At 40.8% G+C, this 23,036-nt stretch overlaps 1 protein-coding gene across 1 annotated transcript; it reads left to right on the top strand.

Annotated features, from left to right (window-relative positions):
* The first annotated feature begins 1,447 nt into the window (after nucleotides 1-1,447).
* Nucleotides 1,448-23,015, top strand: wdfy2 (WD repeat and FYVE domain containing 2). Its single transcript, XM_072397503.1, has 12 exons — nucleotides 1,448-1,769; nucleotides 2,670-2,737; nucleotides 4,670-4,743; nucleotides 5,631-5,685; nucleotides 6,956-7,106; nucleotides 9,501-9,613; nucleotides 11,551-11,677; nucleotides 11,981-12,086; nucleotides 13,884-13,985; nucleotides 16,429-16,559; nucleotides 16,666-16,774; nucleotides 20,464-23,015. Exons 1-12 carry the CDS (start codon nucleotides 1,633-1,635, stop codon nucleotides 20,491-20,493), a joined length of 1,203 nt encoding a protein of 400 aa, XP_072253604.1. The 5' UTR covers nucleotides 1,448-1,632; the 3' UTR covers nucleotides 20,494-23,015.
* The last annotated feature ends 21 nt before the right edge of the window (nucleotides 23,016-23,036 follow it).

The following is a 23,036-nucleotide window of genomic DNA, read 5'->3' on the forward strand; positions in this document are numbered from 1 at the left end:
TGTCGATGTCAATACAATGATTAAAATTACATACACAAATGATCTGCATTAACTATCAGATTTACAATTATTCGAAATAAAACCTTCTCTGTTTGTTTTACTATGAAAAGATGGCCGGAAGTGTGATATGTAATTTTGACAGAACCTTGATTCCTGTCATTGCTGACTGTGGGAAATGTGTTAAGTTGTCCAAAATGAACCAAACAGAACAATAACAGTGTTTAAACGTAAATTAACTTAGTTTTTCACGTACTTCACAGCAACTTGAAATAATTCAAATCCTGGGGAAGGACTTTATTAATATATATTTGATCAATTTGACTTATTAGACCGTTAATTATGTAAATAAAAGAACAAACAAGAAATAGCTGCATAGGTAAACTTCTCCCTCTGCACTGTAGTTATTTTTTAAATCATGTGTAAGTCATACAGTTGCATCATTACCAGCACACCAGAGATTTATTTTGGTTCTCCTGCATGAATAAAGACTATCATACAGTGTGCTTGGCTTTGATAAAAAGGTTTGCAGTTACTTTAATGATTACAAGGTTTAAAGTGTTATAAATAAACAGATTACCATCCTAATAGATGCTTGAAATGTGTCTTATTTTCTGTGCAGGAAATATAAACACGATAAATGCCTGCTAATCCTTAAAGAAATATGACTATTATTTTAAATATTGCACCAAATGTTAAAACATCTGTTAATAGGTGGTGGTGGGATTCTCAATTTCAGTTAGTCTGCAGTTGGAAATAGGGTGCTGGAGAGTTTTCCCTCACTGGCAGCCTGAAAAGTACTATTGTCAGTGGCTTGCGACCCACTGCGATGCATTTATACAACAATAAATCCTTACATACAAAACTGCGTTCCCTTGACATGGTTACAGTGAAAAACCAGATGCCAAACGTGGTCTGTAGGGGTTTACAAATGGGAATGCTCCACATACCCGTGGACATTCTGCACCCCACCATTATGGGAAATGAAAGCGTTGCTTTTTTGTTAGAGTTTGAGCCATACTGTGTCTGTTAGTTTTTAGTATGGCTCAAAGGGTTGGCTGGTATATATGTATGCATATACTGTAGTTATATATAAAGTCTTTGCTGGTATCACTGCACTCTAAGAAAGCCAATCATTTCAGCTTATAAATCCATGAGTAGTCTGAGTATTTTGCAGTAGTTTTGTACTTTATAACCTAACTATGTAGCTATCAAGTTCCCCTTTTAAAATAGTCTTATCGATTAAAATATATATAACTGCCTTGATAAACATATATATATATATCTAGATATCTAGATCTAGATATATATCTATCTATATATATATTGTAAACAAAAATTAAACAAAAATGAAGCAAAAAAACAAAACAAAAGCATATTTTTACGTGGTTCAATCCCATGCTTTTGTTTTGAAAAGCTACAAGCGGAAGTTGTATTCTGATCCCCGGAAGTTCCGTGTGTTTGCGTGTGACTGAGGGCGTTATGTGAGTGCATGTGTAGTCAGCTGACTGCCTGCACCTCTGACCGCAGTCACAACACAGTGACAGCCTCACACCGAGGCTCTGCCGTCGGACCGCGGTGGGTTATGTTTCTCGGAACCAGAACCGTAGACGGAGGTTTGTGCAGCACCATCTCATGGCGGCCGAAATCCAGCCTCAGCCGCAGGCTCGGAAGCCATGCCTGCTGAGCAAAATCGAGGCTTTCCAGGAGGTTGTGAGCACGGCGGCTATCATCCCTAAAGAAGACGGCGTTATCAGCGTGTCTGAAGACAGGTAAGCTGAGCGCTGCACGACGTCTCCGTTTACACCCATCTTCTACCTCGACCTGCACACATTTTGAGTATCCACTGAGCTCACAACCCTCGAATGAATGGTCATTTGAAATGTGCAGAAGCGGTTCATGGGTTCCCTCTTTTTTAAAGCGTCAGCTGACACATTTACTGCTTTACGTGCCCGGTCGGGTCAGCAAGTCAAGCTGTTATTCATTTGATCTCAAACCAATGGAGTTATCTTCAATAAAAGCACAGCTGGCTATGACCTCATTATTTTAAGCACCCATTCAGACATGTATATAAACTGCCTTCTTTATTTATTACCTCCCTGAAATACTCTTGGCTGACTCCATGTGTGTGTGTAACCAACCCAATCCATTCATCTTGTTCTCTAAGTCGAAGGAAGTGTCGTCACCTGTTTGACCTTAATGGTCTTTTATCTTTTATTTCATAATTTTTCATCACCCATTTCTTAAATTTCTTGTCAGATTTGAACCAGATATTAAATGGCGTTCTATTTCTTTCTACTTCGCAGGGTTTTATTCTAATTAATAATTAGATTTTTGCACATATCATAGAAATGTTAAATGAACAGGCGGCTTGTGTTGGATACAAGACTTAAAGGAGTTAAAGGCAGCTAAAGTCTGCAGCCCAGCAGCATATTAGACAGAAATGGCCATTATTCTTAGACTTGTTGGTCTCTTTTATCCCCATCTGAGGAGACTCGACTCCTCCAAACAGCTGAACTGGCAGTGGGAGCTTCTGATGGCTCCAGCTGTGCACCACCCTGTATTCCTACCACCTCAGCAGATAAAGGCTCAGAGAGGAGATTCATTTCCTTCTTTTTTTACAGCCCACAGTGATAAAAAATGTACTTAAATGTAATGGTTTCACTCCACAGGACGATTCGGGTATGGCTGAAGAGGGACAGCGGTCAGTACTGGCCCAGTGTCTACCACACAATGTCATGTAAGTGTTTCAGCCTTTTCTGTCCTCCAACTAACCGTAAATCGTTGCAGAGCAGATGCTCCTAACGTGGGACCGGCTGATCTATCTGTGCTGCTTTCCGTCAGTCGGTGGCGGTTTGTCCCCCGCTTTCCTCCGGTTGTGCAACCGAAGGAAATCCCATGCTATGATCAGCAAGATCTGCTGCTAACGCTAGCAGAAGCGGCACGTGTAAAAGTTGATTTATGCTCTGATTAGACGGTAATCGGGCAGGTAAAATGTGCTGAAATCCTGGTGGTATTAACTGAGTCCTGAATATGGAGTTTTGATGAGGTGCCTTGATCATTATGTGTCACAAGATGTTGATGCATCTGTGTGGTGCTGGTTCAGCTTTTGTTGCTCTATGGAAACTTTCAAAGGCAGTCAGGTGGGACCACATTCATTTATTTTCCAGGAAACTGCAACAGCAGACTTCTGTTTAACTTGTTTAATGTTCAGTATAAACGTCACTGACATCATCTACAGCGTGTTCATTTTGGAACTAGTTTTGCATGTGAAATCATCTGTGGAGGGATTCTGAGTTCTTGAAAGAAAGAAAGCTTAAAAACAACAACAGAGGCAGTATTCTTGGGCTTTTGTGCTTGGGTAATAAATGCTCGGCTGCTTGGTGACGAAGATTCATTCTTATTTTTCACTTGATGCTTCTGACATTTCATATTCTAATCAGTTAAAGGGGAACTCCGGTGTTTTTAAACCTTATTTCTGGCATGAAATACCTTCATCTACTCACCGAGAACAGTTTGGTGAAAGTCGGCGTCCTTCAGAAGATATTTAGATAACTGGAGATCCATATAACGGAGTGAACGGGGCTTAGAGGATGCAGCCTCTAAATAAGGCATTATCTGTCTTTATTTCACCAATACTTTAAGAAGAATGAATGAATGAACGTGTGCTATAGCTCTGTTAGCTCATAGCTGCTGTGTTGTTGTTATTGGCGGCTATCGGGGGGCTTATAGAGGGCTTTCTACACACTTGTCTGCTGGGATGATGTCATCGACACGCCCCCCTGGAGCACAGCTCATTCACTCCGTGCTCTGTGACAGTCGGCTAACTTCACACAGAGTTTGCTGCTGATAGTTTTGTGCAACATTGCAGGATATTTATCAGATTTAGACGATGTGAACGACGACTTTGAGTAAGATGGACGTTCTTACCGGAGTGAATGAGCTGTGCTGCAGCCATGCTGTGGATGAAGTGGTCCCAGTAGAGTGCCTGTGTAGAAATCCCTCCGTTAGCTCTCCTATAGCTGCAAGTAGCCACATAACAGCAGCTATGAGCTAACAGAGCTATACTAAATATCTTCTGAAGGATGCTGACTTTCGCCAAACTGTTCTCGGTAAGCAAATGAACATATTTCATTTGAAATAAGGTCCAGGTTTAAAAATACCGGAGTTCCCCTTTAAGTTTTCTTTTTGTTGACTCTGTTTATCCGGGTGTTAAATCAACTTTACGGTGGCTTTGAAGCCTTGCAGCACAATGAAAAAGACTACCACAGGAGATCAGTGTATCTTAGCTGCAATTCTTCAGTAAAGCTTAAGGTTTGGTCAGATTTTTGCTGTTGACCACTGATCATTGTAGATTTTTACAGCCGTGTCATGTTTTTTTGTCCATGTTTTTCTTAGTTTTCATCACATGACTGAATGAACTTCAGTTAAATTCATAACACTGCGAGAGGCAAACGAAAGCAGGAAAAGTAAAGAAAAGACCAAATGATTGGATGAATGAATCTTATCTTAACGTTTGCTTTATTTCTGTGGTTAAGAATTTAGACTCCACCACAGTTTATCTGTTGTTGGTGCTGCCAAACGTCTCAGCTGTCCTTTCCCACGTGTCTGTGAGTTTTAGCACAGATGGAGACAAAGTGCTCACTGTTCCTGTTTGTCTGTTTGTCTGCAGCGTCGTGCTCCTGCATGTCCTTTAACCCAGAAACCAGGAGGCTGTCTGTGGGGATGGACACTGGAAGCATCTGTGTAAGTCCACTTAAAGCCTTTATTTCCTCCATCATCTGAGCCATCAGTCAGCTGCTGGTTGTCTTGTTTCAGGACTAATAACCTGCGAGATGCAAGTCATTCCCTTAGACCCTATTCCTATTCCCTTTTTGTTGATAGCATGACGTTTGATATGTGGAATGAAACGAAGTGATAGATATAGGTAAACAAAACATTTTGATGTTATTTTCTGAGGAAATCGTGGCCACAGCTGGTCAAATCTACCCCAACACAAGCTCTACAGACTATGAATCTTCAGTTCACCCCTCGTTTCTCATTACAATTAGATTTTTTATGTTTTTTCATCCCTGAAGGATCTTTTTATCTGTTTTTTACTACGTTACAGGTCAGACAGATTAATTTCCCAAGACTTTTAGGCCCTCCCAAAGCTGCAGATAAACAAAATAATCACTGCTCTGCAGTGAACATTTAGACTGCTGCTTTTGTTTCTTTTAATAAAGACAAACACTTCTGCTCCGGTCCTTTTTTGTTTAGCTCTTTAAAGTTCGCAGCGGGAGTCATTTGTTTTGGAACAAGACAGCAGAAAGTCCAACTTTAAATGTACACTTTAGATCCGAGTCTGACAACAACCTCAAAGCCAAAAGTTCCCTCAATGTTTGAAAAAGGGTGGTGGCTTCTGCACAAGTGCTGCTCTTGTTTAGTTTATTGGTCTGTTAAAAGGTTCTTTACTCAACTCATTTCTGTCCTGTTTTTATTAACTAGTATTTTTCTATGAGACTTTTTTGGGTTTTTTTGCACCTGAAAACTCTCTGAAAAGTCTCTTTGGATTAATGCCATTTTAAACACGGGTTAAATGTCCGCACAGCAGCATTTATAGACGTGTTTGGTGTCTGTTTCCTGTCTTTCAGGAGTTCATCCTGTCAGAAGACTACAACAAGATGACCCCGGCACTCACTTATCAGGGTGAGACAGGAAGTGTCTGTGCATGAGAGCCACACCAATGAATAACTCTTTTACTGTATTTCCAGTTAACTTATCTTTAAGATTACATCCGTCGCCTGACTGGCTTTGTGCTGCTACTATTGTTGCTGTTGTGTAATATATAGTGTAAAGCGGGGAAATCTCAGGCCATTTTCCTGCTGAAAGAGTCGGCTTTGCTCTGTTTGCTTTAGGCTTTCAAAACTATCCTGCCTGAGGGATGTTTGCTCACAGGCTGTGTTCATAAGTTACTTCCATCTGTGGAGTAACTGGCTGCAAAATAAGGGGTGAAGCGCACCACAGATCTATCCGTATCGATCAGTCTGTTGCATCATTTTATTGTTAGGGTGTACAAAACAACGCGTGGATGGCTCATTATTTTAGGGTTTATTATCACAGCTGTTTTGTTCAGAATGTACATTTTAGCTCCTGTTTCTACTTGACTGCAAGACAAAATGGAGGCAACATTGATTATGTACTGTACTGCAACTTATAACTGTCTGCTGCCAAAAGAAAACCCACATACAAGAACTTGCTCACCAGAGTATGAATAACCACTGGGTTGCTGTTAGTTCCTCGTGTGCTTTGAAGACTCTTGTTTGCTGTGGCAGCCAGCAACAGAACATCTGGCGTGCCATGCTCCTGAGTGCCAGAGTGGTGGGAGGGAATTATGAAAGCTTTTTGCAAAGTGACAAAGACAAACAATGAATCGAAAGTCTGGACGGTTAATGAGGTATTTCAGGCAGTTCAGAGTGTGTTTGCTCTGGCTGTGGGAGGCTGTGTACCCTTGACGTTCTTTTATATATAAAAAAAGCACATGGAGCTCACTAAAGGAGCAGGGCGGCTAAAAGCATCCTTTGAGTAATGCAGAATAACGCCAGCGTTTGACCTTTCATGATAATTTCCTCTAACTGTAAGCGAAGGCTTGTTCCACTTGTTGTTTTGTCACATTTAAGCGTTAGTTTTGTAAAGTTTTAGTATCTCAAAATGCAACTTCCTGTATAGCTGCTGATCAGATCTTCCCTTAAAAAGGCGAATGTGCTCGGCCTTTACTTGAAGTTGTGACTTCCTCCTCCTGCTCTCAGATCCGATGACATCTGATTCTTTTGTGTGAATGATCTCCTGTTAATTGCTAATGCACAGCTTTGAAGCGTATTGCACCTTCATGCCTCTGAGCAGACCCTCACGCTGTGATCGGAGTGAGTGTGAAAGTGCATCTCATGAGCTTTCCTTTCTCGTGTTTCCGTGTTCGCAGCCCATCAGGGCAGAGTGACAGTAGTGCTGTTTGTGTTGGAGATGGAGTGGCTGCTGAGCACAGGCCAGGACAAAAACTTCACCTGGCACTGTTCAGAGAGCGGCCAGCAGCTGGGGACGTACCACACCGCAGCATGGGTTTCAGGACTACAGTATCCTTTAATTCGCCCCCCTCCTGCTTTGCCTTCTTGATTTGCAGGTGACCTGGGCCTCAGAGTGAGCCTGGTTAACACGACCACTTCTACACAGAGAGGAGTGGTAGTGAATAAGAGGTGACGAGCCGTCTTTGTTGCTTTTATCATGACTTCCCTGTCTATTTTAAGGCCACTGCAACTTAACAGAGTGCTACTGAAATTAGCTTCCAGTGAGTTTGTGCTAATGGGAAGGACTAACAATAGGCATCAGTCATGTTGTTGTCAAGGAAACAGTCTGAGTAGGTTTCTGTACTGGGCAGATGAAAGGCTGTGAGTGCTCTGCAGCGACACTGATCCATACCAATGAGCCTGCTGTGAGGTCATCAGAGTGATGCTATCCTGCTGGTCTTAGCATGCTAATAGCAGTTAGCATGGCACCAAAATCACTGCGAGTGGAGACTCAGATATTTGTTCAGTGAGTGCAGATGATAATGCTGCTCTACATAAAGGTGGTAAAAATCCTTTACTGAGTGAGTGTTAAAATTAAATTCAGTTTATTTGTATAAAGCCAAATTCCATCAAATGTCCAATCCAAGCCATTTATGAGCCAATCAGTCGGTTCACACAAGCCTAACATGCATGTTTTTGGACGGCGGGAGGAAACCAAACTCCACCCAGAAAGGCCCCGGCGGGGATTCAAACCAGGAACCTTCTTGCTGTGAGGCAACAATGCTTCGCTGAATTATAACAAAGGAAAAAACATGAATGTTTGGAGCATGAGTGGCCATGAGAGGCCTATTTGAATATAGTTAAGCCTGAATATGCAGGGTTAGTGTTTGTTATGCCTGATTTCAGCGAGACTTCAAAGTTTTAGTCAGATTATCACTATAGATATTTTTTTAATGGATTCTTTCCAGACAGAAAACTCACACGTAGCTAATTTCTCACATTTCCAGGTGTGAGAGTTGCTTCTTCATGCATTCATCTCAAGTAAACTCGATTACTGTAACGGTCTATTAACTGGACTTCCCAAAAAGAGCATCAAACATCTGCAGCTCATCCAGAACGCTGCTGCTGGAGTTTTAACCAGGACTAAGAGACCTGAACACATCACACCAGCTTTAAAGTCTTTACTCTGGTTTCCAGTCAGTCACAGAATAGATTTTAAAAGCCTGCTGATGGTTTACATCTGTGACATTTTCAGAGAATATAAAACCCAGCAGAGCTCTGAGATCCAAGGACTGAGGTCAGCTGGTCCAGTCCAGAGTCCAGACTAAACCTGGAGAAGCAGCATTTAGCTGTTTATTTATGCTGCAAACAAGTGGAACAAACTGCCAGAGGAGATTAAACTGTCACCAAATGTAGACATTTTTAAATCCAGGTTAAAAACATCTCTTTTCTCATGTGTTTATGCATGAAATCTGCAGGATATCTGTTAACTTATCCAGACTGTTGCTTGTTTTTATTCATTTTAATTAATTTTATCTCTTTCTATTTATATTCTTTTACATATTTTTAATGCTTTTTCTGCTCCCCACTGCAATGCTTTTATTTTATTTAAAGCACTTTGAATGGTTTTGTACATGAAATGTGCTACAAATAAATTTGACTTCAGCAGAAAAACAGCAGCTGTGGAAATGGAGACGACCAAATTTTCCCCAAATGATCCTAAAAATCTCGACGGTTCATGTGTGAAAATGGCCTAAGAGCTCAGGAGGAAATGAACAGATTTGTTAGGAAACAACAGGACAGAGTTTCTATCTGACTTGAGTTCTTTTTTAAGCAATAAGGTCAATCGAAACCACAAACGGAAGAGAAAAGATGCTGCTCTGGGGCTCATCCTCGTTGTGGTCGTACGTTTGAATCAGAAAAGCTTCCTTTGTAGCAGCCTTTGACATTTCTTGTAATTTACTGAAACACAACAGGAAATCTGCATCTGATGTTGGTGTTCCTGTTAAAACTGCTTGACCTTTCTCTAGAGACGGGACCTTCTGATCTGGATCTTTAAATGTTTTCACTTGTGAGTCACTTGATATTAATTTACGTCCTTTCGGGTTTCCAGAGAGAAAAAAAATCAAATCAGCTCTGTTTTGGTTTTTGAAAGGATGATTTAGATGGGATGGGATAGAAGGTTTGTTGTTTTTCTTCTCCCTCAGTGCAGACATGTTGTAATGATTTTGGTCTGTAGTGACTTATCCAGGTCAGAAGACAGCTCTGCAGTCAGCTGAAAGTCGTCCGCTCTCACGCTGTATTTCCATTTCTGCCTCTGCAAAGATCTCACTCTTATGTTACATGCAGTTGTTCTCGCTCTGGACAAGCATGTGTGATTTTACGTGACTGCTTTGAATGAATGCAGCAGCAGCTTTTCAGCAGGAGATAGGTTCTTCTTCTTTGACCTTAATCCTAAACCAGGTTTGATGTGGAGACCAGGCACGCCTTTGTCGGGGACCAGTCTGGTCAGGTGACCATCCTGAAGCTGGAGCAGGACAGCTGCAGCCTGGTTACCACCTTCAAAGGACACACCGGTAAACTTTACTCACACACTGTACACACAAGCAGTGAATCGATCAAATCCCTTGTATTTTAGTTATTTATTATGCTGCATCATGATAAATATAAATAACTGATTAACCCGACATCCGAAAGCTTTCATATGACTGGTCAAAACTTAATTTGCGAGGATAAACGAGCATCAAAAAGCAAAGAAAACTTAATAAATAATTCAGCTGAAGTCGTGCAAGTTTTTATTAACTATTTTGTTGATTCTGTAGCTGCCATTGCACAATGTTTCTGACCTGAAACATGGATATTTGTCCAGTTATTACAGGCTTTGAGCTTTGATTAGACCCTTCAAACCATCCACGTGGTTATGTTGTTCAGGCAACAATAACGAATCCCATCACTAAAATGATTAATCTGTTCAGGGAATGTTTCCGAGCCAATCAATATTCTGTGCACAACGTCGAATACTTGCTATTTTTTCACCAAAAACAATTTGACTTTAGAGCATATTCATCTGAGACGGCCAGACTGGCCTTTAGTGGACAGATGTGGTGTTTTTGTGTCTCTTGACCTGAATAAAGCGTTATTTCATACTCTTAAATGGATAGACTCATGTTTATCCAATCAATCTCAGTGTGTTTGTGCACAGAATCATGAATCGGTGCCATGCACTTTGTCTACAGGTGTCCCACAAGGATCAATCCTTGGCCCATTAATATTTCCATTATATGATAATGATCTCCCATCTGGATCTTTTTCTGTTTACAACATCCAGATGTATGTTGATGACACTGTAATTTATGTACCCGGTGGTAGTCTAACACCAGCTGCTAATGACCTTACAAACTCCATGGTTCATGTTACAGCTTGGTTACAGCAGTGCTGTTTGCAGCCAAATGTGTCTGAAACGGTATGTATGTGTTTAAATAAGCCAAATACATCCAGAGTATCAGGGGAGAAGCTCATATTTTAGGTTCATTATAGATTATATGTCAAGAGGCAGCTCAGATGTACATGCACTCGATGGTCCTCTTCACAAGCCAGTGCCACTACTTTAAAACCGATACAGCCTTTATATAAGCAGACTCCTAAAACTCTTGATATGTCTTATCTATAAGATTTTATGTGGAATTACTGCTCCCTCTGTCAGACATTTTGTCAACATAAGAACATGCATATCGACTTAAACAGAGGAGATTGTATCACCCCACTTCGGCGTAAAAGCTGCACAAAATTGGAGCTCAGTCCCAATAACTTCAAGAGAACCGGATACTTGATCCATTTTGAAAGAATGTTAGATAGTACTAAGTTCTGCCAACATTGAAATTCTGATTAGTTCAGCTGTTTTCAGCCACCTGTCACTGTTTTTTCCTCTCATGTGAAAAAGAGAAGCTGCTACTGAAAGCAAATCACACAAAAAAATACAGTTTTTGTTAGTAATTACTGATCAAAAACTTGACTTTATCTGAAAATAAGCCAACTGCGACACTTTTAGCCCACTTTTACAGAACCGGGTAACATCTTATCCTTGGAGGGAAGATTAAATGTGTTTGTTTTCATTATTCTGTATTTAGATTGGCCTCAAACATTAGCCACTAAAAACTCATATAATGCTTGAGGCTGATCCACCTCTGCTGACATCTGTTGTCCTCAGGCAGGGTGAGGAACTGTTGAGCCACTTTAGAAGTGATTCTAACAGCCGTGCATCTCCGGTCATCTTAAATCTTCCACAACTTTCACTGTGGAATCTGCTTCAATACAGGAGGCAGTGAAAAATGCCTTTCTAGTTTGGTTCTGCGGGGTAAAGGCTAGGAAGACATTTGAAGACAACAGGAGCTAAATTAAACGGGTCTAACATGGTGGATAAGTTGAGGTATTCTGCTTAACTTGTGTTTTTACATTAGTCACAAGTGTGACTTTGAATCAGTGTGATTCGTGCACATATTTGTCTCTTTTCCAGGTAATGTGACGGCGCTGTGTTGGGACCCGGTCCAGAGGGTGCTGTTCTCCGGCAGCTCAGACCACTCCATCATCATGTGGGACATCGGAGGGCGCAAAGGCACGGCGATTGAACTGCAAGGACACAAGTAAGGGTCACTTTGTTTCATCTGAACGGACGAGCAAGTTGTTGATTACATCCTTGCCTGCTGTATGTTGATGGATTTAACTGTTTTCCCTTTAAATTACCGAGCTTATACCTCAGTTTAACTGTGCGTGGGCACAGTCAAAACTGTGTGTTTGGCAGCAACAATACAACCCAGTATCCAAAAGAAGTCTAAAGCTCTATTGTTCAAAAGCAACAAATCAAGTGATAAAACTAAGCAATGATGTTGTTATTTATTAGAGAACCCCAGTAGGACGGTTAAAAATGTGCTTTTGTGCTCTCGCAGTGACAGGATTCAGGGTTTGTGCTACGCCTCACACACTCGCCAGCTCATCTCCTGCAGCTCAGATGGAAGCATCGTCATCTGGAACATGGATGTAACGAGACAAGAGGTGAGAGAGAGCAGATGAGACGGCAGCTTGTTCACTGAGTGAGGGAGAACCGGCATCAGCCCAACACAAACTGGTAGCTGTGGCGGGGAAAATCTGGAAAAACGCAGGGGGTGTGGAGAGAAACAGTAAAGATAAAGTTAAAATGAGTTTCTGGTTTTCTAAGGGAGTGGATCGTTGAGAGGTCACCTGATTAGCAGAGCTTTCTTTGATTTTCTGTCTTTCAAACACACTTGCAGTCTGGTTTCGGCCTCTCCTTCTCCGCTCTGCTAGTCTTCACAGTTAGTTGGTTCGTAATTGCTTCTTTATCTAATCAGAGCCAATTCAGTTCTGCCTCAGCATCATTCTGTTGTGCCACAGCATTTGGCCCAAACTTTCACCTTAACTCCATAATCTCAATTATTGCTTCTGTTGAAGCTGAAATCCCACAAGGCAAGCTTTGAAAAGACATCAGCTGGCTGCTGTCGTTCAGTGAAGAATCGCTCATGGCTGGTATGCATAAACTTTGCACTGGGAAACTGGTTCAGCAGCAAATGCTAACTGATGCTAACTGGTTTCATGAAGCAAAACTAAGGTCACTTATTCCTCACAAACTGCAACTTAAAGCAAAGTAGAAATAAATCCACATTATGGGTTTGTTGAATGTGTTATTAACCACTTAAATAGACAAAATTAGGTCTTAAAATCATAAGAAAAAGAGCGTTGTTCTTTGTTTTTGGTGAACATCCTGATAATCGCATCTCAGATCAACTCATCTGAATCACACTAACTGGTTTTTGCTCATTTTAAGTGAGGCAAACTGCTCAGATATGAAATCACAAATGACCACTGCAGATATGAACTGTTTTGGTCACCCTCCAGCTTTGGAATAATTCACTAGCACTGTTAGCAATCTGTTAGCATGAGCGTGCCAGCAGTCGCAGCGTTATGTTGGTGCATCTGTTAGCTCCAGATTTAAGTTTGTAAAACTACCAGCTGAAACATCAGGATGTTGTTGGCAGTGCTTTTCAACACAATGTCACGGCGGCTGTGCACAGAATCGATCCTCTAACCGGAAATATTCCTAAAGCTTCTGTTCTCTGAGTAGATGTGCTGTTGGCTCTTTACAAAATAAATGTGTTGTAAGTCCATAAAGTATCCACAGAGCTCTGATCGGCTTCTCTAAGTTGGTGTTCACAGGTCTCAGGTTGTGCCACATTTCAGCTACACTCTTCACAATATTTATCCAGTTTAGTTGATCTCCTTGTTCCCCCCGTTTGGCTCATTCTCGCAACAGTTAGCTAGCTAGCTGCTCGTCAAAGGCTAATCCATCGAGTGGGCTAATTATTACTGTTAAGTATTGGGGATGGGGTCGGCTTTTGCTTGCCTTCCGTGCACAACCCCCCCGGCGTCCTGAAAATGTGACAGAATATGCAGTAAACTGGTTTGAAGAGAGGACTGCCTTAGAAAAATGACCAAATTGAAACATTTACACTGATTTGCTCTGTTTTTGGGAGTCACTGCAGACGTTTTGTGTTGTGCAACCCAAATGTTTGTGTAATGAATACAGAACTGGAGGATGCAAAGGGAAAATGGCCTCCCTGGACCTGTCCAAACTTCACTGGTTTTAGTTCTGTTTGAGTTATTGATGAACAAATTGTTTAGTCGCTCCATAACTAAAACTAGGCTTTGCGTTCGATATATTTTGGTCTGAAAATTATTCTTAAAGTAGTTCTAAACGTTTTTCTCTATGGTTTTGTTTTTAAATTTGTCATTTTAAAGAAGGAAAGAAGCGTTTGACTTTGAGGTTCGTGTTCACAGACCCCAGAATGGCTGGACAGTGACTCCTGTCAGAAGTGTGAACAGCCTTTCTTCTGGAACTTCAAACAGATGTGGGACAGCAAGAAGATCGGCCTACGACAGGTACTTCACGTGAAATGCTGTGACGCCAGCCTCTCTGCTGTGGCAGATCAGGTGTTCTGTTGCTCCAGGACACCCTGACAAAGCTTTGCAGCAAAAATAATTCTCATTATTTCTCTCTCACATCTGGGTGATTCTCACGAAACTGTCCTAGCTATGTTTTTCTCTTATTAGTATTAAGCAGGGTCTCAATTAACTGGCTCAATTAAAATTAGTGATCAACACACGTTCTTTAATACATTTTTGGAATGTTTTATTGAGTCGTTGACCAAATAAATTCATTACCGTAACACATTTTCAACTGAACATGTATGAAAGGTAGACCTTTTATTTTTTTTCATGCATGTTCTATTAATAGTTCAGAATAGTCACATAGGGTAAACATTCAGAAATGTTTTTATTGATACAGTAATTTTAGTTATGTTCATTACCGTAACAAAATTGCATTTTTTTTTTTTTACACTAAATCTTTCCTGTAGTGTAAATTTCACAAATAATTAAAAAATGTCAAGTCAGTAATCTGAAAAGACTTGACCCTAACCCCTAACCCTCTGCCTCATACATGGCAAGCAGAGATGATGTCATTCTTTCATTGCTTCAATCTCAGAAACAGCTAAGCAATGTGCATGTTGTGTATCCAACTCCTGGTTAAAGCAACCAAACACAGCACCGTTTCACCCCCCCCCCCCCCCCCCCCCCCCCACAAAGGTTGTGATTTTACACAAAATATTCGCAGTCCCAGCTGTGAATGCATAAATTCAGTGACAACATGAAAATTAAGACTCATAAATCAGAGTTTTACCAGATCAGTTTTAGGTGGTGACAGCAGAGACAGAAATATTTTATCCATTTTGAACATATTTGAGAATTTATTCTGCAAAAGTTGGTTAGATTCCTCCTTCTTGATGGTTTCCTACAGCCCAGATTCTCCTCAGTCCTCAAACATGCTGCGTTTGAATGCGTTTCCATAATATTTGCATCATTCACTCCTGTTGCCACATGCTCACCTCCGTCCAGCTGCTGTGCCACACAGTGAAAACTCACCTGTTTAAAGTTGTATCAGGCAGATGTTTCAGCCGGACTGAAGTGGAATCGCACAGCACAGGTTAGCTGTAAATGTGTGACGATCCATGAGATAATCCCATTTAAATGTAAATGCAGTCTGCCAAAAACTGATGGAAACATGCAAAACATTCAGCTCTGAAGTGACAAATGACTGCAGCTGTGTCAAAGGAATAACTTAACTGTGTCCCCTGATCTGTTTACTTTAGTTACACAATAAGAAATGCAAATGTACCTTTTATTCTCTGTTTGTGAATTTACTGTTTTTAAGATTTTAGTAAGAATTTAGTTAATTAGTGACCGGTTTAACTCCTTAAAGGGGTATTTTTAAACCTAGACCTTATTTCTGGCATGAAATACACAGTTTGCTGCTGATAGTTTTGTGCAACATGGCAGGATATTTATCAGATTTTGACGACCTGGACGACAACTTTGAGTAAGATGGACGTTCTTACCGGAGTGAATGAGCTGTGCTGCAGCGGCGGGCGGCAATGACATCATCAAGTGTGTAGAAAGCCCTCTATAAGCCCCCCAATAGCCGCCATAACAACAACACAGCAGCTATGAGCTAACAGAGCTATAGCACACGTTTGTTCATTCATTCTTCTTAAAGTATTGGTGAAATAAAGACAGATAATGCCTTATTTAGAGGCTGCATCCTCTAAGCCCCGTTCACTCCGTTATATGGATCTCCAGTTATCTAAATATCTTCCGAAGGACGCCGACTTTCACCAAACTGTTCTCTGTGAGTAGATGAACGTATTTCATGCCAGAAATTCAATTCAATTCAATTCAATTCAATTTTATTTATATAGCGCCAGATTACAACAATTGTCATCTCAAGGCACTTAAGTAATATAGTCCAATTCAAGCCAATTGGAATTCATTTAATTGTAATCATAATCCAATTAATTCATATAGAGCCAATTCAAAGATAATATCCTAGCTAAGGAAACCAACAGATTGCACCGAAACTTGTCTTCAGTCCAAATAAAGTCTATGTTTAAACATACCGGAGTTCCCCTTTAAACACAGAGTTTAGGACTTGGATTTGACTTTGATGCGTCTTATTTCTGACCTGGGCCTCTTTAAATCTAGGCTAAAAACATATTTATTTCAGATGGCTTTTAATACCCAGTAGTATGGTGACTCTTTTATATTATCTTATTCAATTTTGCTGTATTTTATTTTATTGCGTTTATTGTTTTGTACTTATTCTTTTCTTTATTTATTATCTGCTGTAAAGCACTTTGGTACCGAAATGGATTGTTGTTAAAGGGCTGTAGAAATAAATTACATTTACATTTACATTTAAAAAAAAAACCAAGACTCTGCCTGTGAGAAATGGAGCTGCTGCTTATGATGACTGTCGCATTTTACTCAGCATCACTGCAGGAAGTGTGGCCAGGCGGTGTGCGGCAAATGTTCCTCCAAACGCTCAACCATCCCCCTCATGGGCTTCGAGTTTGAGGTGCGCGTGTGTGACAGCTGCCATGAGTCCATCACTGACGAGGAGTGAGTAACAATCAGCCTCTGTTGTGGTTGCATACTGACCCTTTGTGCTCTCAGCTTTCTTGGTGCTTCCAAACTAAAACCGTCGGCCTCCCTTTGTTTCTTCCAGTCGAGCACCCACAGCCACCTTCCACGACAGCAAGCACAACGTTGTTTACATGCACTACGAGCCCACCACTGGAAACCTGCTCACCTCGGGCACCGACAAGGTTGTCAAGGTCTGGATGAGAACAAGCAGTCTCTGTTGTATTCATGAGTCTCAGATAAGGCGCAAACACGGTGACATTCAGTGGGTCTTAGGTCATTTTTTCATTTGTTTTATTTCTTGTTTAGTATCATTAAAGCTGCATTAACCTGCCTGAGTGCATTGCATCCTGTCAAGTCATGTATGATAACTGCCCTTTGGCCTTAATACAGTGACAACAAATCGCAGCATGTACCTGGAAATAGCACATTATGCTGTGATTGTTGAGCACATCTGTATCCTGATGCAAACTAGAGCTCTATTGTGAAAGGCAGTTCATGGATTCATCATGCTCTGGGTCAGGGGTCGGGAACCTTTTTGACTAAGAGAGCCATGAAAGCAAAAAAAATTGGAAATTTATTTCAATGAGAGCCATATAATATATTTTAGTAGCTCTTGGCACGCTTTCTTTCTGCCATCTCCTGCCGGGTATTTTGATGCAAAGGTAGCATGGCGCGTGTCGAAGTGCCGTTTCATCGATGTAATTTTGTCTTTGCAAATTAGACACACCGCAGAATTCTTCAGTCCATTCGGCCTGAAATGTACGATACTCGTCATCTTTTTTTCTTTTCGCCATCTTCTTCGTCGAAGGGTTAGCTTTGAGCTAATGAGCGAGCAGACTGATTCAAAAGGGGGCGTTTACCTGTTTTACGCTGCCAACGTAGTCCAGTATCATCCAATTAAAATAATGCTCCTGCAGCCCTGAACAGGACATGAGCAGAGAAAAATTGATGGATGGATTAAAACAAGTGAGAATATTTAGTTTTATCTGCGAGCCAGATGCAATCATGAAAAGAGCCACACCTGGCTCGCGAGCCATAGGTTCCCGACCCCTGATCTGGGTGCTCAGGGTCCCTGTGAAGCTGAGCACCTGATCAGTCTCATTCAGAAAAACAAAATACCAGACAAAGAAGGTGAGGAGCGGAAGAGTAACATGGACACTTTTATTACATATCTCTGTATTAAGGCTTCAGCTGACCCAAAAAGGTTGAGTGTGTTGACACAAAAGTGTCCACAAAGTCTCCCAGTTTGTGCAGACAGAAGCCATGTGCCCAGCCTTAATCTCACATGAGGAAGGAGAGGAGTAAATAAACCTGAAAGTGTAATCTCTCATTGGAAAACAGAGCTTTTATCCTGTTTCTGATCATTGGTTTTCACACATGCACTGCAGCCCTGAAGCAACTGAATGTGTTGCTGCTGTAAGTGAACATCTGGGCATGAAAAGTGCAATTCCTCAAATGGCCACTTGAGGCCGGCTCCAAAAGTGAGTGTTTCCCCCTCAGACTGCATTTAAAAGATGGATGAAGCCGCCACGTTTTCATCCGTCAGTTTGCAGACTTCCATTTTAAAGTTTGTCGTTTGGCCTTCGTCATCTTGGGTTTTTGGAGCCAGGAGTGACGTGCAAATGAATCTGCTTGCAAATGCAGGTCCTTTGGTACGTCTCAATAATGCAAAACTTTGAAAAGCTCAGCTTTAGAGACCCAACAGTTTATTTTTACAGGCTGTAAGCTTGTTTTTATTGCTATCTATGGAGATTTTCACCTGCATTTAGAGCCTTTCAAACCTAAAAATCTCATCAAAATCAAAAGAAACCAGACATCAAAGAGAGTAAATGATTGGCGATGATTGTTTCCTGGAGATTTCCTCTTAGTCCCAGCAGAAGTAAATGTTCTTTTGTAGATTTGAACAAAAACAGACGGGTTTGGACTTGCATGTTGTCTTTGGACAGGTGACCCACTGGGCTGAGCGATTTTATCGATATTTTGTTTCCCGATAAAGTATCGATTTTATTATTATTTTTTTTAGCTTTATTGAAAAGTCAGACGTTACAATTAGTGAAAACACAGAACTTTAACATAATACAAAACAATGCCAGGGGGGGGGGTCACATTATACAAAACAGTGATAAATTAGTTCATAAAAATGTTGCATATCTCAGTGGTTTTGATGGCTTTTCTGTTTATAGAGTGTAAGATTGTTGTAATTTATTGTTTGAGCTCCTTCTCGAAAATTAAAAAGATGGTTTGTGATTAGAGAATTTGGATTTGTGTTTATAGTATTTAGCAAGTAAAACAAGCAGGTTGATGATGTAATATTAACATAAACATGGGTCGGCGTACGCTGAAGACACGTTTGTGACATGTTTGTTTCTGTTTTTCTGGTGGTGTTGTTCCGGTTCAAAGGTCAGACCAACAGTCCAATTAGAGACGATTCATGTGAAATTCACACTGTCCCTTTAAAATCTTCCAGAAAATGATGTGTATTAAATCTTATCGCATTGAATCGTATTAAATCGTATCGAATCGTTGGCTGAATGCCGTGTATCGTATCGTGAGATTAGTGTATCACTGCAGCCCTACTACAGACTAAAGAAATGTGTCCATTTGAAAGCATGACGATCCGTATCAGTAGATCGTCTCCAAAGTTAAATTCTGAACTTGTAAATCGGCCATAGAATCAGCCGTCGAATAGGATGCCCGGTGAAAATGAGTTGAAAGGTTATTAGGTCACATCCAATCGTATAAAAGCTGTGGTAGCATCTTTCTTACACCCCAAGATGCTGCTGGTTACTGGTACAAAGACAAAAGAAATCACTCCTCATTACAGATCTCTACAGAAAATTCTAAAGCTAAGCATTTTTATCGAATTTTATCAAAAGTAAAAGGGTAGTTTTGCCATAAAATGTTTTAATATCTGGTTGTTTTTATCCATATTCAGGCACCACCAATAAGACACAATTTAAAAAAAAAAAAAAAAAAAAATTTCTGATCTATTGTTGAGAAATATTAGAATATTGTGACATGTTTGTTTGTTTCCGTTTGTCTGGTGGTGTTGTTCCGGTTCAAAGGTCAGACCAACAGTCCAATCAGAGACTATTCATGTCAAATCACGCTGACCCTTTAAAATCTTTCAGAAAATGATGTGTATTAAATCGTATCGCATTGAATCGTAATAAATCGTATTGTGTCTCTGAATGCCGTGTATCGTATCGTGAGATTAGTATCACTACAGCCCTAGTGACCCATGTGATGCACCTGCCTTTCACCCAATGGCAGCTGGGAGAGACTCCAGCACCTCCCTGAACTAGATTAAGTCAGTATAGAAAATGGATGGATGTACTTTGTCTTTGGGATCTGATCTGCCATCTCTTGCTCCAAAAACCCAAAATGGCCAACTGACAAAACCCAGGCTTCCTTTTAAACCTTTTAAAGGGTGTTTCATAGTTTTCTCCTGTGGACACCGTCAGAAACGTATGTGTGAAAGAAGCTGAAGGTGGAATCTTAGCTCAGAAGACTTACTGCAGACGGACAAAGTTGGAGATTAACTGGTGAAGACCACACAAGCCACACATTTCTCTCCGGGTCGTCTCCGAAACAAAAGCATTTAAAGGGGAATTAGATTTGACTGATTGTGTGTAAGCAGGAGATTTTCTCAACATTTCAACACAAATATTCCTAATATAACTTTAGTTTTTCCTCACTACAAAAACGCATGAAGAAACGTCTTCGGAGGACCTTTCCAGTCTGTAACTAATTCAGAAAATTGGCAGTTTTTCACATGCTTATTCAAAACAATAGCTTTTTAAACCAAGTTATATGATCGTTTGTCCAGAGCATCAGCAGAGAAGTGTGATTTCTGAACAGTGTGCCTGTTTATCTGCAGCTGTGGGACATGACTCCTGTGGTGTCCTGAGGTCTGGGGGCAAGCAGCAGGAATCTCTGGCAAACTCTGACGGTTTCGTGGCAGCAGTTGCACTTGGAAGCGAATGAGTGAAGGATCTCCAACGGTATCGGTGTCATCTGGATAATATTTAACAGATATTCAACAACAAGCAGCGGCTGCTCCACATTCGCAGTGGGGACACTGCAGGCCAGTGAAGCTAACTGGAGGTAACTTGGAGACTTAGTGGTGTTTGGAGAACGCTCTGCACTGTGAAATCCTTTGAGGCATTTCACTTTGTAAGTAAATGACACACTTGATTTACTTAATTTTCATGCATTCCTTGCCATTTTAATACACTTCCAGCTCTGTAGTCGGGGGATAAACTAATCTTAGGATTTAGTTTTTTTGTCCTTCGTTAAACTGGACCTTAGTTCACTGACAAACCCTTAGCTGGCTGCACATTCCCCACATTGAAGCAGTTATTGACCACTTCCTGATCAAATTTATCCCGACTCAGCAGCAGTTCAGCCTGTGTTAATGTTTCCCTCTGCAGGCAAAGACGGAGTTAACACTGAAACCACCTGCTAATTGTTCAGCTGAATCAGAAATGCATGCATCTTCTCTGCATTATATCACATTAAATGTTTTATAGCCAGGATCGGCTCCTGAAAACAGTCTACATGGAGTGCAGAGCCTGACCGAGCCTCTCTGGGGATTCAGGTGGTCTTTCTGGAGGGTCAAAGCAGAAATCTTCTGCTAAAGCTCATAATAAGTCATGTAAAGCATAAAAAACCTGTTGTAGACATTTCAGTGAGGTTAAAAACATTTTTCTTAGTGGAGGGGCACCTGAACTTGTGGTGTAATGTTAATATTAACTGATAATAAGCACATATTTATAGCTGGGAGCCTGCACCCGAACATTTCCCACCTGTCAGTGTTTACTTCTTTCACTGTTTCCAGCTTTTAGTTTGTTTTTCTCTTGGCCAACATGCTACAAACAGGACTCCCATTTAACATTTTTAGGTATATAATGCCAAAAATGTTAAATATGAAACCTGCAAAACAACAAAAAAAAGCTGGATGGCTCTGATGTGAACTCTGAAGGTTGCATTTCCCTCATTTGCCTGTAGGTGGTGCAAATCATTAACACATCTGTTGTTCTGGTCCTCATCTCTCAGGCTGTTTTATTCTGTGTTAATAATTTTAAAGAAGCAATGTGACACAAATCCTTGATGTTAACTTCCAAGTTTGAACCCTTTCCTCGCTGCTCCTGCTGCCCACTGACGACTAAAGGGAAGATTTAGCTTGTTAAAACGAGCAAATGAAACGTTTTTTTATCTGAAACAGACCAAAGGGTTGTGGAAAGAGGAAAAGAAATGGTGTAATTATTGTGATGTTGATACTTTTCTGTCCTTTGCACTTACTGTGTGCACAGATAGAGGCACCCAAACCTGTGTGTGTGGTCTGTCTCAGCTGATGTTTATCCTGGGAGTGTTGATTACTGCTTCAGATCCCCGTTTTAACTAAATTCTGTCATACTTTAAATATTCTCTGCATCCAATAAGGAAGGATTTAAAGCAAACTCAAACTCCGGTCCTCGAGGGCCGCTGTCCTGCAGGTTTTAGACGTTTCCCTGCTCCAACACACCTGATTCAGATGAAATTAATCTCTTCAAAAGACTGTTAAATTCTGCACAAACCAGCTAATGAGGCATCGATCTGAAGCAGGTGTTGGAGCAGGAAACATCTAAAACCTGCAGGACAGCAGCCCTGGAGAACCGGAGTTTGAGCTCCCTGCTTTAAAGCCTTCGGTGGTGCAGTCATCAGAATGAAGAAGTCTTTGTTTTGAACTGTTCTCTGATTGTCAGAACAAGCATTTGTGCAGTATTTTGGTTACCGTCCTACTTCTGCTCCGGAGCGGCCATGGCGTGGACAGATAAGGACTTGTACTGTGATGGAAGCAGTCCGACCTCTTTAACAACGCTGTGCATGTTCACTTCTGTCTGCAGAGCTTCCCTTTTGTGAGGTTATTTATTAATTAAGCACATATCATCATGTTAATCTGAGGCGGTGCATCCCTGTAGCAGGTCTGAAAAACAGATGAATGTGGGTTGAATTGTTGTTATTACTGTTGTTTTAAAGAGTCTCTATTGTATGCTGACTTTATGGTTGATGCACTGGAATCAAGAAGCAAAAATTGTCTTAGAAATCACGGCTTTTTTTTTCTACATTTGCTTTATTGATGACCAAGTTCAAACCCCTGCGAGTTTTGTCCAAAGATTCTTTATTTTTACTGCACTTTCCCAGCTTTCCAGCAGCTATTTATCACTAATTTTCATCTCTTGCTCTCTAGCCTCACAGCAAACAAATTCATTGTTACTGATTTACTTGAAAAGAAAATGTTTTTCTGATGTAATGACAGATTAAATCAGTTTGTGGCCAGTAGTCCAGTGTTTCCGAGTGTCCGTTAATGCAGCTGTGTGTATAAATGACATAATAAAAGAGGAGGAATCCACCTTCTCCAGTGACAGATGAGTCAAACCTGTGCTTATTGGACTGCAGCAGAGACCAGTT

The sequence above is a fragment of the Leuresthes tenuis genome, unplaced genomic scaffold (assembly GCF_036924035.1).
Source record: "Leuresthes tenuis unplaced genomic scaffold, fLeuTen1.0.hap1 SCAF_12, whole genome shotgun sequence".
NCBI lineage: Eukaryota > Metazoa > Chordata > Actinopteri > Atheriniformes > Atherinopsidae > Leuresthes > Leuresthes tenuis.

Excerpts from the sequence above, each read along its gene's own strand:
- wdfy2 (XM_072397503.1), top strand. The coding sequence starts at position 1,633 with ATGGCGGCCGAAATCCAGCCTCAGCCGCAGGCTCGGAAGCCATGCCTG. Across the intron at positions 2,738-4,669 it reads TGTCTACCACACAATGTCAT|CGTCGTGCTCCTGCATGTCC; the intron begins GTAAGTGTTTCA and ends GTTTGTCTGCAG. Across the intron at positions 7,107-9,500 it reads GCATGGGTTTCAGGACTACA|GTTTGATGTGGAGACCAGGC; the intron begins GTATCCTTTAAT and ends ATCCTAAACCAG.